At 40.8% G+C, this 16,159-nt stretch overlaps 1 protein-coding gene across 6 annotated transcripts in view; it reads left to right on the forward strand.

Annotated features, from left to right (window-relative positions):
- The window catches only part of ELMO1 (engulfment and cell motility 1), a 314,961-nt gene that overhangs the window by 290,756 nt on the left and 8,046 nt on the right, over positions 1–16,159 (forward strand). For all 6 annotated transcript variants that reach the window (XM_075083575.1, XM_075083576.1, XM_075083577.1 and 3 more), the window contains 3 exons: positions 719–831; positions 8,897–9,004; positions 12,628–12,710. In XM_075083575.1, the coding sequence (XP_074939676.1) occupies positions 719–831; positions 8,897–9,004; positions 12,628–12,710 (304 nt within the window). The remainder of the gene's footprint in view (positions 1–718; positions 832–8,896; positions 9,005–12,627; positions 12,711–16,159) is intronic.

Consider the following 16,159-nt stretch of genomic DNA (forward strand, 5'->3'; position numbering starts at 1 on the left):
TCTTGACATATTGAACTCGTATCAAAGTAGGACTTAAAAAAATTATTTTTTGAGGGATGTATAACACTATTTCTAAAGGCACTGTGGGTTTCTGCACTCCTGGGCAAGGGTAAAGTTTGATCGTTGAACAATCCCTAATCATGGGTTTGTCTTCCACAAAATTCTGATAATAATTAATTGAATGGTGTGGAATTAAGAACAAGGATATAGCACTGATCATTACTTTAGCTCATTGGCATTGCTCGCTGTTTTTTACTGTAGTTTCAAAATGTGTTTTAGACTTCTTGTGTTGTCCTAAATAATAGTGCTAGTAAAGTACACCAGCAGAGGATTGTGCAACAAAAGGTGACAGACCCTCAAATAAGCTTCACAGTGCTCTTACAATGAAAGAGCATTTTTTGCCACAGAAAAACCTTGTTGATGCATTTTAGCAAGCATTATTTTTAGGTGAGTAAAATAAGAAACAAATAAGTGGCTTTGCTGAGTCATAAACTGATGTCATAACAGGGAAATGTCTGCACCAGAGATATCCTGATTCCCATTCTTTGTTATAAGAAAAAGGCTTTTTTTTCCCGGAGCAGACCAGATTCTGACCTGGGCCTGCCTGTGACTGCCCCCTTCAAACTTCTTGCAGAAACATCTTGTGATACTCTGTCTCAGAGGAAGGAGGACGGTCTTTGATTGAATTTGACAAATGTCTACTTTCTTTCTTCTCAAGGGAACTAAAAGAGAAGATTCAGCCAGAGATCTTAGAACTGATCAAGCAGCAACGTCTCAATCGTCTTGTGGAGGGCACCTGCTTTAGGAAACTCAACAGTCGGCGTCGGCAAGGTACAGTTCAGACTGCCTAGTCTGGCTATTTATTGTCACTTTTGTCTAAAAGTTGAGATGTTGAATGCTACTTTTACTGGCAAGATCCTTGGTTGTAGTGCTGTCTTGGCTGCTTTTACCAGGGGGCATCTGAAAGCAACTCCTAGTTACAGTTGTAGGATTTCCTCTGCTTCCCTGGAACTGCTTTTGGCTTCATCACACAGATCATCTGGAACAAGTCCAACATTTGACAGAAATCTCAGGCTGTAGTCTTGCATTCTGAACTGAGTATTTTCGTTTCTGCCTGGATATCCAGGCTTCTTGTTCATCTCAAAACAAAATCTCTGCCTCTGCAGGAATAGCACGTGAAACTTGGTATAACCAGAATTTGAATCTCTCAAACTTGGACCACCTTATATATGCAATGAGCTCATTCTGCACCCCTCCTTCTAGTTCTGTCCTTGTTTTTTGTCATATATTACCATATACATTAAATATACTTTTAAAAAGCACTTAGATCAGTAATCTGTTTACCTTCAGATGAATACTTGATTGACATGAGAAGATTATTTTCCCAATCCTGTGAGTCATTGCTCAGTGCTACGTTTACAGCTCATTTTGCACAGTCAAACTCTCTATGGTTCTTTTCCCCTCAGAGAGGCGTGCTTCTTTCTCCAGACAAAATAAAGGGGACATAGTGTAAATTCAGCAAATCAATTAGAGGTTGTATCCAAATATTTCCTTTTAAAGACCCCATTTTGTGAGGATTCAGATTGCCGTTTGTTTTCCACTGTAAATACAACACAAATTAGAAAGTTGCAAAAGCTAAGAGTGAGAACTGACAAAGATTAATATTTGAGACCTTCATATCAATTGGGGAAAACTGCTTTCTTCACAGAGGGAAGTATCCCTGCAATGCCTCCTTCCTTGGAAACAAGGAGGCAATTTTCCGTAACGCAGGAAGGACCCTTAATGTAGGGAGGTTATTTCAGAAAATTTCAAAGCCTTTATGAAAGGGTTGAGTTGCAGAAAAATGTGATGCAGCTTTATATCCTTGTTGTCAAGCCTACAAACACCTATGAAGCCTGCTGCACAGAGCTTAGGGAAAGAGCATTAAAATTCCACTGCAATTTCCTGTACAGATTTCATAGGGAGGCATGATACATGTTTTCCCTTCAGCAGCATGTTCACAGAGTAAAAACACCTAAAGTAACGCGTAGTTTGGTTTGGTTATCAGTAGCGAGGGCTGTTTATTTTATTCCTCTTAGAGCGTTAAGCCGAATGACTGAAATTCTATGGAAGGAGCAGTGTTTGTGGCAAACCTTCTTTTGGTAGATCTCCAAGAGGAAGGTAGACTGTTTATTTTATCTTAAACTGTTGTTAGTTCATGATTTATAGGATCAAAAGCCTTAGGGGATATAAATTGGTTCAACTTCTATGAGTGGAGTTGAAGTTAAAAAAAAAAATTAACAAAAAATCAACTTAATCTTCTGGTCCACAGTTGAGAAGGTTGCTATGTATCATGCCTTGGAGTGAATTGTATAAGCCACCAGATTAATTGCTTTGATGTCATATTTATACAGGGCTAAAAAAGTTCACAATTCTGTGGAAACAAAAAAAATACACTACCATGCCTCAAAGAACTTGATCTTCTCTGAAATATATTGGGTTTTGTCAGATACAAGCCCATATAGAAGGGCATGTTTCCACACGCCCTTAAGAATTGTGTGTGCTTTATGTTAGAATCCCTGTATTCCCTGAAACAGAAGTGTAAATTATCCCCAGGGAGGCAGGGAGAGAGAAGACACAGCCATTACAGAAGATGATGGTGCATGAGGCCACCAGGACTAAACTCAGTAAGATCTAACACTGTGCTGTCTAATGAAGAAGCAAAGTATGGTTTGCAAATACAAGAATGTTTGTCATATAAGCCATTCAACTGGGATCCTTTTTCAGGTATGTACAATGCCTGGCACAGTCCAAATAGCAATTAGTGGCAGCTGGCACAAAGCAGAAGCAGCTCTCCTGAAATTAGCCTTTATCCTTTAGGGTATCCTGTACCCAAAGCAGAGAAAGCTGTACCAGCAGGGCCATCATGATGTCAAGAACTAGGTGAAGTAAAGTGAATGGAGAACCAGAGGTTTAGCTAGTGATACTAAACATCAGGACAGTCAAGCTTTCAGACAATTCCTCGGAATGTCTAGATAAATATAGTATAAGTTCCAAATTCCTGTGTGTGTCTTCTGTTAACCTTATCCCACCTCCCCATCTCCTCTGCCCTAACCCACCTCCATGTACGTGTGCTCTGTGCTACCTGGTGCTTCAGGAGCCCTGTCACCTGCATGCTGCTCCAACTGAATTCACTTGCCATGGAGCATTACCAAGGCCCTCAAAGGACCACAGTCCATCCAGGTTGATAAGGATTTGAAACAGAAATGGGGAGTGCTGTGAGGCATCACAATTTGCCTGATTTGCCTGTTATGTGGCAACTTACTTGTAAGAGTAGTAAGATCAGGTAGGTGTTTTACTTCAGTATGTATACTGCTTCTTTTACCTTTCCTATGATTCTTTTTTTCCCTTGAGACAATTCTGGAACAAATGTCACAAATCTACAGATCGTACAAGAACCTGAACATTCCCTAGACAGGAGAAGCTGAAAGGATTAAATTGCCCATTTAAAAAATAATTAACAGGCATTACCACATGATAAAGACTCCAGAGCAAACTTCTGTTAAGATTGTTGCTTGAACATGTGGCAGGACATGCATGGTTAGTCACAGTAAGTTGAAAAAAAATTGATGTATTAAAAAAATGAGAAGGGAGTTTATGGCCTTTGAGAGAGGTGAAACCCTTTCATATATACTTGGCATTGGAAAGCCTCCAGTCCAACAGGTGATTCATTGGAGGGGATGCTGAAGATTAAGCTGTGAGGTATCTGTAGTTAGACCTCTGCATTTTGTGTTTCAGCACAGGACTGTCATATCAGCGGGATCTCTCTGTAGCCAAAATTCAGAAATACCATTGCTGTCCCAGCAGGATCCTTAGCACTTTTAAGGAATGCGTGGCCTTTCCCTTGCAAGGTTTCATAGGAGAACTGCAGCACTAACTCCTGTTTTTGTTAAGCATTGTTAATCAGTTGGAAATGAAACAGCAAAATCTAGTCTGCCCTTCTGGTCATTGTTCAACAGCAGATCACGAAGCTCTGCAAATCCCTGCTTTGTTCCTTGACTGTGGACATGAGCTGACAGATAGACCTCTTCAGCTTTCTCCTTAGTTGATTCCTAAAAGAAAGGGGAGAAGACTAAAGTGAAAGCCTGCAAAGCACTTTACAACCCCAAAAGTTATTATTTCCTGTAGAGCTAAGCAGCAGATAAAGGCATTTTATTGAGGATAATAGATACTTCTGATGCTGTCATCCAGTACATTTGCAGTTTATGTTGCTGGGTGCACTCTTGGAAATAAATTCCCCTTTTAGCTTTATAAAGATTATAGAGAAAATGCGTGTTATTGAAGTGGTTTTGCAGCCAAAAATGAGGTTTCTTGAACAGTAATTTTTGGAAGGGAAGGAAAGCCTGGTAATACACACCATTAAATTAAAAACACAAGGCACCATGGAAGTAACCTGGAAAGAAAAAGCTTAAATTAAAACAAAAACATCAAGTGAAGACAGGTTTTCCATCTCTTGCTAGGATAAGTAACTTACACTTCTGAACAAGAACACACACTTTGTCTTTTTTCTGCCAAGCCTCTTTGCTACTGTTACTCCATCCCACCCTCCATAGTCCCATAAAAAATAATATTCTGTGAGTGCGTGGCTTGCTGAGAGGAACCGGCTAACCAAATATGCCTCCAGCATTGCCAGAGGTCAGTTATTCGCCAGTCATTTGCAGGGGTTGTTGGCTTTCATCTAAAGCAGTCAAGACCAGTTGGCATGAAAATATGTCGCTACAGTTTTATTAGAGAAAGGCGACACAATGAAAGAAAAAGGGTGAGTCTACACATATATGGACATTTTCACTGATATATTTAAAAGTGTGTTCCTGTTGCTAAATCCATGAGGAAGGTTTTCTTTGAACAAAAAACTTCTTTAGGAATCTGGGACATATCTTGGGATAAAATGTATACTCTCAAACTTTTGTCCACGCATATCTGAGCTATTTTCTCTCCAGATTCTTACCACAGAGCACTTCTGTACTAACCACAGCACTTCTTTACCTGGAATAGCATTGTTAAGGGCATCTGAGTCATTGGCTATTAATGCACTTGGAAACACACTGTGTGAATGGCCAAGCACTCTGTAGCCCATCAGCAAAATGTTCCGTGCCCTACTATTTGGTCACAGTTTTGAATATTACTCTTCCAGCCAAATTGTAGCTGATTTTATTATTTGGGCTTTTTTTTTTTTAGCCTCATCTATAATCTTTAACAATGTGCTGCGATATATTTAACCCACTGGCTGCTCTAACAATTATCTGAAAGTCAGAACAATTTGTATGAAACCTTTTCAGGTTAAAAACCAGAATGATTAGTTCTGTTTCTCAGAGAAGAATCTCTAGCACCTTTATTTGATTGCATCAGTAGTCAGTGAGCTAAAAGACATAAGGACTCACTGGGAAGTGTAAATGATGTAGTGTCCGAAAATTGCAATGAAATCACAAGCCCACGTCATCTCTAAAGACTCCGTGGTTAGCAACTGCCCTCCCTACAGCTGCTTGCTCTGAGGAGGAGTTTTACAGAGGTGGGTGTAATAACACTGCATACAGAATAAGAGCTCTAGCTCATAGAACGGACTTAGGCTTTGGGGCAAATTCATAAGACTAAGCCTGAGATCCAAACAAACTCCACTCCTTCCTGAACGGACAGTTGCCCCACTCCAGCTGTGCTCATACACACTGATCTGCTAGCTGTGGAGGACAGGGTCTATTGGAAAATGCCCATCCCATCTTTAAAGCCTCTTGTGGCACTTCAACTCTGCAGACTTCGGCTTAAATGCTCTGGAGGGTTTGGACAGTAGTTTTTCTCTGTTTTATAAATATCACTTTCTAATCATGGTAGAAAAGCGCTTCTTTTTCTTTTGCCTTTTGTTTCTTTATCAGTTTACAGCTGAAAGCAAATGCTGGCCACTTCCCATGTGCTGTTCTGTAATTAGGGTTTCTTCACCCTTTTTGTCAGTGGAAGCAATTTTGTATCATTTTTGACTGCAGCATTATTTTATAGACTACCTTTACAATGAAATCATGTTCAGCACCTGCACTACAGTGAAGTAGCATGCATCCCATTTAAAACTGTTCTCCGAGGCACTGAGATATCAAATAAGTGGGATAATGTCTGATAAACTGTTTGTAACATTATGTACAGCAGAAAAAAACCACCGCAGCTGGTGGTTGTAGAAACAAGGGTTACTTCCCATCACGAACATGCCGATCACCCTCCTCAGCCTGGCTGGTGCAGTCGTTTAGTGGCTGTGGCTGAGGGAACCTCGTTAGTTCCATTTGTAGGCTTCATTTAAGGGTTTTCCTCTTGACAGCAAAGCTGTGGTGCAGTGGCAGTTATTAGTGAGCCCACAGGAGAATCACATTGGACATTCTTCAAGCTACAGTCTATGGCTATTAGTTCTTTAATTAACCTTGGGTTATGGGGAATTGCTATAAAAGGCTCCACAAGCCTTCAGAGCTAGGGTTTCTTCCTCTAAAACCCACTCCTTCCTAAAAACTAAGTAAAGCCATTTTCACTGAGGGGTTTTTCCCTCTTTTATTATAAGAGCAGGGGATTGAAACAGGAGCAAGGTTACCAAAATACCCTGAGGCACTTAAAGAGACCTTTTTCAAACCCTAATACCAACAGCCCCATTTCTGCTAAACTGAAAGGAATTCATACTAGGTTTTTTTTCAGTTACATCATCTTGTTGGCCAGGTTATTGAAAAAGTAGTGAGACCACGGTGGCTTTTATTAGGAAAACATGATTGTTGTAATCTTAGAGACAGAAAGGTATATTCCTTTGTACAGTCTCATAAGCAACACGATTGCAGTTAAAGCTAGACTTGAAAGCCTCCTGCCACATGTAGTTGGGGCATTTCTTTAGGTAGACAAGGGGCACGATGGTGTACAGTCAGATTCAATGGGGTATATTTTTTAAGTATCAGTTTTTGAAGTGGTCCTGGTTGAGTTTCCTGTGAAAGGTATGAATCTAGAAAAGTTTCACATGCATCCTTCTGAGACACAGAGGCTGCCAAACAAGTTAATTGTGCGTGTGCTCTTCAGATGCATCTACTGAATGAGAGGGCTCTGCTTGGTCTAGTTTCAAAGTCCTACAAAAGCTTTGCAAGTGGGGTTTTCCTCTTGACCCCATACTGTGCAGCATCATATGTACTGTGTACAGTCCAGGGGTGTTTGTATTTGAGGAGCTCTTTTTGTGTGCATCACAAAATCATAATCTCAAGCTCTCTACCATAAATCTTTCAGTGTTTCATGTGCCTGTGAAGTAGATAGGAGACATGGTAGTGTGGGGTTGACGGTTGGACTTGATGGTCCTAGAGGTCTTTTCCAACCTTAATGATTTCTACGATTCTATAACTAGAATCTCTCCCATTGCCGCTTTGAGCCTTTGCCAGTGGTTTGTAAGGTCTTCTGGAATCTTTCTGTAGAAGGGGCTACACACTCAAAAAGTGGTTTGAAGGGTGTGGAGTTTGTTCCCCAAAATATTTTTACCCACCACAACAAAGAAATTTAAAAGGGCATGTGCAAGCACTTTTGCCATTCAAAGCTGAATTGCCTTTCTCTGTGTTTTATTGCATTGCCTTTTAAATGGCTGGCCAAGGGACTGGAGGGTGTCCCTTAGAAAGAAGTAGGGTCCATGAAGCCAATATTTCAATAACAGAGACAAGGTCTTTCCTTCGCTAACACCCCAAACAAGCTCACATATGCTGGCTCTGGTGGTCGTACAGCTTCTCCGACGTTTTATCTGAACAGTGGCTCTATTTGCTCCTGGTGATTGCAGCACCGCAGGGCTGGGTCAATGCTAACGTTTCCTCTGAATTGTCCCCTAGGCTGCTGCTTGGCACAGCATCAGCGCTGCCAACAGCAGAAGCACAGAGGCAGAGAAGCCCCTCTGCCCCTTCCACTGGCATTTTAACATCTGGCCTTGCTCTGAGCATTCAGAGATTTATAGCTTGGATGTAACAAGATTGTATTTTTGCCAGCTTAACATTATGTATCTATTTATTAAATAGAAAGTGCTCTGAAAAGGAAGAGTAACCTCATTCTTGCCATTTGGGAAAGTGAATTGGCAAGCACCACCCTTGCATGCTAGGCAGCACGGTGGCCTGGCTCTGCAAAGCTGATGTTCTTCATGGGAGCAGATTTTAACAAATATTGTTATGGTGGAATTATAGCCTGCAAAGCAGGAGGTGGCAGGAGATGTAAATATACATCTCCTAGGAAGGGCTAAAATGCAAACTGGTGTGGGACTGCATGGCCACATGTATATTTGTGACCATGCAAAGCACTGAGTTATCTGCAGGACAAGGGAGTTAACATCTGCTTTTTAAATATTTGCATGTTTGTTATGTCCAGTCCCTCCATAAATATGGGGTTGTTCTCTCATGTCTATAAAAAAGACATGAGTCATAATTTTCATAAAGTATGGGATATTTCAAATGTATCAGTTTTTGGGTGTCCTACACAAGACAGTTGGCAGGGCTTAATTTTCACATAGTGAGTGCTAAAAATTAAGCTTTTACGGGTCATTAAAGTTAGCCACTCAAATAAGTGGTTACTTAGACAGTCTTCTGGTCATAAGGGTATATGGTATCATGCACAACTAAGTCAATTATTTCTTGCTAGTATTTATTTTTGGACCCAGTGACTAAATCAATACAAAAATGGTATATTAGTGCCAGCTTCATTTAATCAAGTAGAATTACTGAGCAAAGTCCCTGTCGTACTTTCCATACACCCCACACACTCCTTCTGAAAGAAAAAAGACAGCCCTTCCCTGTAGTGTAGAAAGAGTAAGCTTTCTCCTACGCTATTGATAATGCTCATGAAGATATGTGAGTGACCTTGTTTAATGCATTTATTTTAACAGACAAGTTTTGGTATTGTCGACTTTCACCTAATCACAAGGTCTTGCACTATGGAGACTTGGAAGAAAGTCCCCAGGGAGAAGTCCCCCATGATTCCTTGCAAGATAAACGTAAGTAATTCACAAGAATTGTTTTATTTTGCTTCTTTTATGCTAATTCCTCTTTATAACTTTAGTAGGTTTCTCTTAACACAGGACATGATCAACATCTCTTTTTACGGAGATAGAGACCAGAGGACATTTTCTCCTGCATCGAAACACTGCTCTCCTGGTTTTGCAAGTGTGTATTGAGGACTAAGCCCAGCTTTGGGATGAGTTTATAATTTCATTTAGCTTGGAAATACCATGCCTTTCCTGGGGAGGAACACAGTTTATTTTCATTGCTCGTCTAACTGCAGATGTCAAATAAATATACTTGGGCATCTTCAGAAGGACTTCCTGGCCATGGAGACAGATGTTTCTTCTGTGGCAAACAGTCTAGTGATTGAAGGAGAAATCCGTGGCAGGCAGAGGTCTCTTTCATTATCGTGGACTGTGGACTTAACGGTGACACATTGCTGTGAACAGTGTTGAGAAGACCTCGCAGTTATTGTGTGCCCAACTGGGAGAAGGCATGCCTTTATGGCAGCTCCTACCAGGGGATTTATTGGGATATTTTTTATGGACAAAAGTAGTTTTGGAGCCCTTCAGAAAATGATACTCTCATGAAAATTTCTTCTTAGTCCTTTAACATGAGTTGTAGATGTTTAACCTGCAATCCTGGGAAAGTTTTTTGGGATGACTGAGATAATCACCTGTATAGCTCTGTCACCAGAAAGCAGCTCCAAGAAATCAAGCATTGAATAAGGAATCATTTCTTTTTGTTCTTTTCAGAACCTCCATTAGTAATAAATGCCATTCTTGGCATGATTAAATGAGACACGCTTGTACAAGTAATCCAGTTGGTAGCTGTGCGTCTTTCATGGAATAGCAGAAAGACTCATTTCTCAGACACTGGAAATTTCTTCAGCCTGAAAATTGAGAAAGGAGAAAAACAGTGATTTAAACTTCCCTCAATATTAGTAAAACAAGGAATTGTTTCTCTTTTCTTCTTCCCCAATGTATCTCCAGGCAGCATCTTTTAAAATTTCTAAGTGCTCCCAGATGCAGTCTGGGAGGGAAAGAGGAAGAGCCTGTCTGATGCTGGAGCCCTGGCAGTCTGCAGTCACGTTCCCTTGTTTTCATTGCCTTACAGATTGTCTCAAGGATTTTCCATGCTCTTACTGCAGTTTTAGCAGAATGTAAGATGGGGGATCACATTGCTGCATTGGCACTGGAAGAGTCTGTTTTTCTAGGCGAGGCTTAGAGAAATAGTCCTGGAACGTTAACTGTCACGTTGAATGACAAAAGACTAATAAAGGTCATGCTCGAACTGCAGACACAGTTAAGAGACCATCAGTTCCCAGATTTGCTTGGTTTGAGCACACTGCCACACTCAAATCCCTGACCCTGACTGCAAGCTTCATCTTGCATTTTCCATAGGCTCTTGAGCCTTCTCAGGAATGTCAGGATCCCATGGGGACAGAAGGCTTCTACTTTAGGAACCACTGGACCAGACCCACATGTTCCCAGTGCATGCCTGCTGGCAGAGCAGATACTGATGCAGTTTGAGAAAGATATGGTTATTTAATCAGTATCTCAGGTTTTCAGGTGATGAAGGATATAAGTGCCACCCACATTAGGTTTTAATTAAACAGAGTTGTGAATATTGCAAGGTACAAGATTATAAAGTGGTGCTATTGTTCAAAACGTGTCAGGCCAAACTGACTTGGGAATTTTACAGAACGTTTTCCGGAAATATTCTGGTGTTCTTTGTATAGATTTCTATTGAATTTTGAACTGTTAAGGACTGAATGTGATGACCAGATTGTCAGCATTTGGGAGCAGGTCAACAGATGAAAGAGAACAAGTGGGTAAGAAAAGGGAGGACCAAGAGAAGCAGCGTAGACCATTTTGTGTACTCCTTGCCAAGCTTGAATAACTAGTGTCTATCTCCAAAACAAATATAGGGGTATTTAACCTTTTCATTTCTGTGAATGTCACCTCTGTCTTCAGTCTGGCAGTTAACAAGCTGTGCAGACTCCAACTGGGACAGAAAACAGCTGCCCTCTTTCTCAGGGCTTTATCTGTTGTGAACACATCACATCTGTGCTCACACCCTCCAGCATCTTGTAGTCAGCTTCTGATACCATCTGAAGTCTTTCATTCTATATTTCCAAAGCAAGGAATAGGCCAAGTTCCAGATAAATAAAGATCAGGATGTCACATCAGTCTGTGATCTCCCGTAGTAACTGCATTCCCGATCACAGAGATCGAGCATATGAAACCTGGAGAAAAGCCTTCTTGGTTGAGAGATCTATCTTGAGCAAACCCTACCTTATGCAATCAGGTAAATTGTTTTTCTGAGCATCTTCAACAAATGTCAGGAGATCTTTCTTCTTAAAAAGACCTTTCTAAAGTAGGTGCAGTCAAATATCTCCTTTACTTCCCATTTTTTCTGAGCTTACTGCCTCCTCTCGAAAACAGTCTCTCTTCTTTACCAAAAAGTAGGGGTAGTGTCAGAGACATAAAAAATCATCAGGGCCACAACATGAAATGCTGAGGCTAAAGGCAGGAGAGGCTGAGTAGTGAAGAGCCAAATAACTTCAATTTATTTTAGTTTTCCATGCAAAGAAAATAATTCTAAAATGTCTATTATATCCCATGCTATCCATTTGACTGAGGTAATCTGTAATAAAATACAGTGTTGCTGTACCCAGTAGGAGAAAACATGCATTTCTCCTCTCCTGTATTTCCATTAGAGTTTGTAAAGAACTGGACAGTAACAGACTTTCATATATTATGCTGTTTTCTATATATGATGCTTTTCCACAGCCACGAGGATAATGGATTATTTATAGATTGTAAAAACTTTCACTCACTGACCACATTGTATTGTGCAGCCTATAGATTCTCCATAATGTAATTACCGTTGGAAAATTGACTTCCACTTGAAACTCGGAGAAATTTATGTTTTAGTGACCTCACTCTGTGAGTGAGCCTGAGTGGCAACAGCTTCCAATACTTTTTTCCTACCTTTTTTATTGTTTAATGATTTTGGATCATTTCACATTTTAAAGCAATTGGAATGGGTTGTTAGAAGCCTTAGTAGTCCTTATTCCAGCTAATACCAGAAAGTGACTAAACTGTTGATGAGAATGAAATAGAAAACTATTTGAAAAATTCATACAAGCATTAACAGAAGGACAGTAGCGTCAAGTGAGGTTGGGTCCAACTTGGCCAGCATCCTCCCTCCAGCAGGGGCTTTGCCTGGATGCCTAGGAAAGAGCAGCAACAGGGCAGGCGTTTTAGATTAGTAAGGCAGAAAACAGTGTATGTCTTCTAGATACACGAGTACATAAAAACTGCCCAGACACAGGTATACTTCTATATAAAACACTCTTACCCAAAGCAGTCTCAACAGGCAATAAAAAGCATACTCAGATTTTTATCCAGATGCCTGAAATTTTGTCAAGACTCACCGATTCCTATTTTAGTTGTTTTCTTCTGGTTTTCTTGCTTACAACAGGCTGGAAATGGCAAAGGAGGTGGTAATTTTAACACATTAGTCTTGCCTTTTTTTAGACTCTGTAGCTTTTATGCACCTTGGTTATAACTCGTTTTCTGGTTTTTGCTTTTGTTTCTTTTTAATGCAGTGCCAGTGGCAGATATAAAAGCTGTTGTGACTGGGAAAGACTGCCCTCACATGAAGGAGAAAGGAGCTCTTAAACAAAACAAGGTACGGTTCTGAAATTGTTATGAATACACACCCTGCAGAATACAAAGCTTGTCAACTTGACCTTCCCTGAAGTAATACAGGTATTTTTCATTCCAGCATGCCACCTTTCTGTGTATGCACACAAACTTTGTTTTCACCTCAGAGCATTTGACTTAAATTATTAGGACAGTCTACTCTCCTTTACTCAGATTTCATGGCAGATGTGCATTGTGATATGCCCAGAGCACATTAGGACAGTCTTTAGTAGTGGTGTGTTCTACGTCTAAAGCCAAGCAGTTTTGACTGCGGCTGCAGAGCAGAGCAGCAATGATTGGTGGTACCTGCTCCTATATTGTCTCTGATAAATAACTAGTTTGTCCCAGCTGTACTCTCTGATGAGCTCACATTGAGTGAACACTGGCACGTGCCAAATTTGCAATTAACGCCCAGCTGATGGTAACTTCAGGTTCAGTCAGATAGAAAAACAACTGCCAGCAAAAGATGTAAGGGAAATGCTAGGCAATTAGCGAGGTCTATAAAGATGTGTTCAGCAGTGCGTTTGGGAAAAACGTGTAGGAGGCAATGGTCAGCTTAAATTAGGTTTATGCTACCTTTCAGAGTTTCAGATCAAGAGCTATGAACTGACAGTAAGACTCAGACTGTACAGTGCCAGAATCTTGCAGAGTTTTTGTTAGTAAGAATTGCCACTACAGCAAGAAGAAATTGAGCTACTAGCAGAGTCTGACATCTTCAGTAATGATGGTCTTCATGCCATATTGTATGAGGTTTGTTCGTAAGTTTTCCATCAGGTCATGCTGTCTGACCTTACAAGCAGGAGGGAGACACTAATGACCCACACCCTGAGGTCTGGGAACCAGATCAGAGGATTTGAATCAGAACTGCTGGTTACCTGAAACTGAGAAATTTTGGGTCTAACTAGAAAGATACTTTGATGGACAAAATAGTAAAGTTAAGAGTTCCTGCTTCAGCATTTCAAAAATAAAATGCATTCATTTAGTGTTCAAATAAATACTGGAAAAAACAGTCCTGATAGGAACCACAGAAAATGAAAAGGCACTGTCAAAACTACATCACACAACTGTTGCAGCTTCACAGCTGCAACTTTTCTTTCCTTAACTATATGCAGAAATGCAGAGCGTCTCGAATATTCTTTGCATGTGTTTCTCATACACAAGTTGCTCTAAGTCTATCAGAATACTGTCATCTCCTTTCACCATTGGCTTTACATGGTTGGAAATCAAAAAGTCAAGCCAAGCCAGGAAAAAAAATCCCAGGAGTGTTTTTCCTTGTTGATTTTCTGAATCAGGGCACTAACACACACACAATCAATTGCATACAACTCCTACCTCATGTTACAGCTGAACCATCAACAGCATTTGGTTCGGGCATTTATATGATGAATGTAAAGTATTTTTAGTGCTTCCTTGTCTTAGCACTCGTATGTCCGCACGAAAAGGAAAGATGAGGAGAAGGAAAGTGGTGGGTGGCAGTGATGGAAATGTGTCATCTTTATGGAGCAGTAATGTCTAGATAGTATTTAATGCTAAATAGCAGTGCTGCAGATGAGTTTGTCCTCAGCTGTCAGCATCACCCCATTTCCTCAGGTAAAATTGGTTTGGACTGGCATAAAACTGCTGGCGGAGAGTGTGAAGATCAGGAGTTGATCAGTAGCATGGCTTCATCCATAGCTGGAGCATTCCATTTGTGATCCCAGCAATAATAATTATGAAGTTTTCACTGTTTCTGGTGTGGTGGGGGATATGGGGGCTTTGGGGTTGGTTGTTGGGGTTTTTTTTGCCTTCCTCGATTCCTTGGATTTTCCCCCAAGAACCACAGAATTTGTGAAATTAGTTGTCATCCCAGTCAAACTGTCATGTGCAGTATTGCAACTACGTAACTGACATCATAGGAATAGCACATCATTGTTTGTGGAGTACCAGGTTAATGTGGACAATGAAACAAAAATTTTTTTAAAAGCCAGACACAGAATGCAATTTGGCTGAGTTTGGTGTATGAAACCTTTCACTTTCTAAAATGTCACAATCGGTGATATATTTTTTAAGAGGCCTTTTAATCCTGCGCTTTCTTTGTACATATATGACGACCATCTTAATGTTTATTCATTGGCAGAAAAGAAGAAAAGAAAATTGAATGGCAGAATGCCACTGCTATGAACATAGCTGGATTTGGCAGAATGTCCGTAACAAAGGCTTCAGCATCTCTTCATTTGCCGGCACATGGCCATTATTCTTCCGGCGGGACCATTTAGAAATAAATAAGAGTTAAACTGAATTGCAATTTGCATGCATATGAAGCTGGAGCAACTTGATAGGACCAGACCTCAATCTATTGTTGTTCATCTTGCTTGTGTTTTTAAATTAGGTTTAATTTTAAAGCCTTCATTTCTGACTCTTAGGCAATATTAATGAATTTCAAGGAAATGAAATATATTAGATTTTGCAGCCTTCATAACAAAACATGAGAGAAGAATTTGGAAAAAACATTGCCATGTATTTCTAAATGTTCTTCTATCACCCTTTATTTGCTGATGTGGCAGGCTTCAGGCTTGGTGCCTTTTTAGTCAGCAGAAATGGTTCTGCTCGCTTCCCTGTACTTCTGCAGCTTCTCTTCTCTTTTATTTCATGTTGGTTGAACAAGTTCCCTGCAGGGGATCTTATGGCTGTGGCAAGCAAACTTAACATGGCTGTGGTCTCAACCTTCAGCAAAGACATGGTTGTTTTGAGGCTATTGATGACAGAGTAGGCAGAGAGTAGCGAGGTCATTCCAGCTGCATGGAGCCACTCTGCTGTAGGCACCTAAAATGCCTCTTTGTCAAAAATAGCTTGTCTCTGGCCCATGTGAGGGACCAGCAGAGATTGTGGGAAAGAGAAGCTCTGGGCATGGGAGAGCAGGCTTCCCCTCAAACCACCTGCAACAGCTTTCCGTGCAGAGTTGAAACCAAGGAGTGGGAAGTGTCCAGCTAGCAACTGCAGAGCCTCTTGTTCCCTGTTTTCAGTGAAGCTCAAAAGAGAGGCACATTGTGGGTCCAAATACTGTTACCTTTGACAAGCATCTAGGGAAGGACAGAGGTCTGAAATGTGCAAAGATGAAAAGAGTTAGGAGTGTCAAGGGACAGAGTTCAGCAGATTGAGGTGGAGGCAAAACAAAGAGGGAAGGAGCATGTTGGGAGGAATAAGAGAGGAGAATGACCAGAGTGCAAGAGAAATGGGTGGGAAAAGCTGGAATGGAAGATGACTTTGGGAAAGGTTGAGAAGTAGGACAGAAAAGGGAGGAGAAAGCCACAGATGGCTGATGGAGACTGGCCAGTTTTCCTTTAGGAATTGCCAATTCCTCAAAATCACCTGCCATTGATGAGAATGTAACAAAACCAGGTGGGAGTGCCTGGCAAGTCAGCCAGCTGAACCACTGAGACCACCATAAGCGTGGAG

The sequence above is a fragment of the Phalacrocorax aristotelis genome, chromosome 2, assembly GCF_949628215.1.
Source record: "Phalacrocorax aristotelis chromosome 2, bGulAri2.1, whole genome shotgun sequence".
Taxonomy (NCBI): Eukaryota; Metazoa; Chordata; class Aves; order Suliformes; family Phalacrocoracidae; genus Phalacrocorax; species Phalacrocorax aristotelis.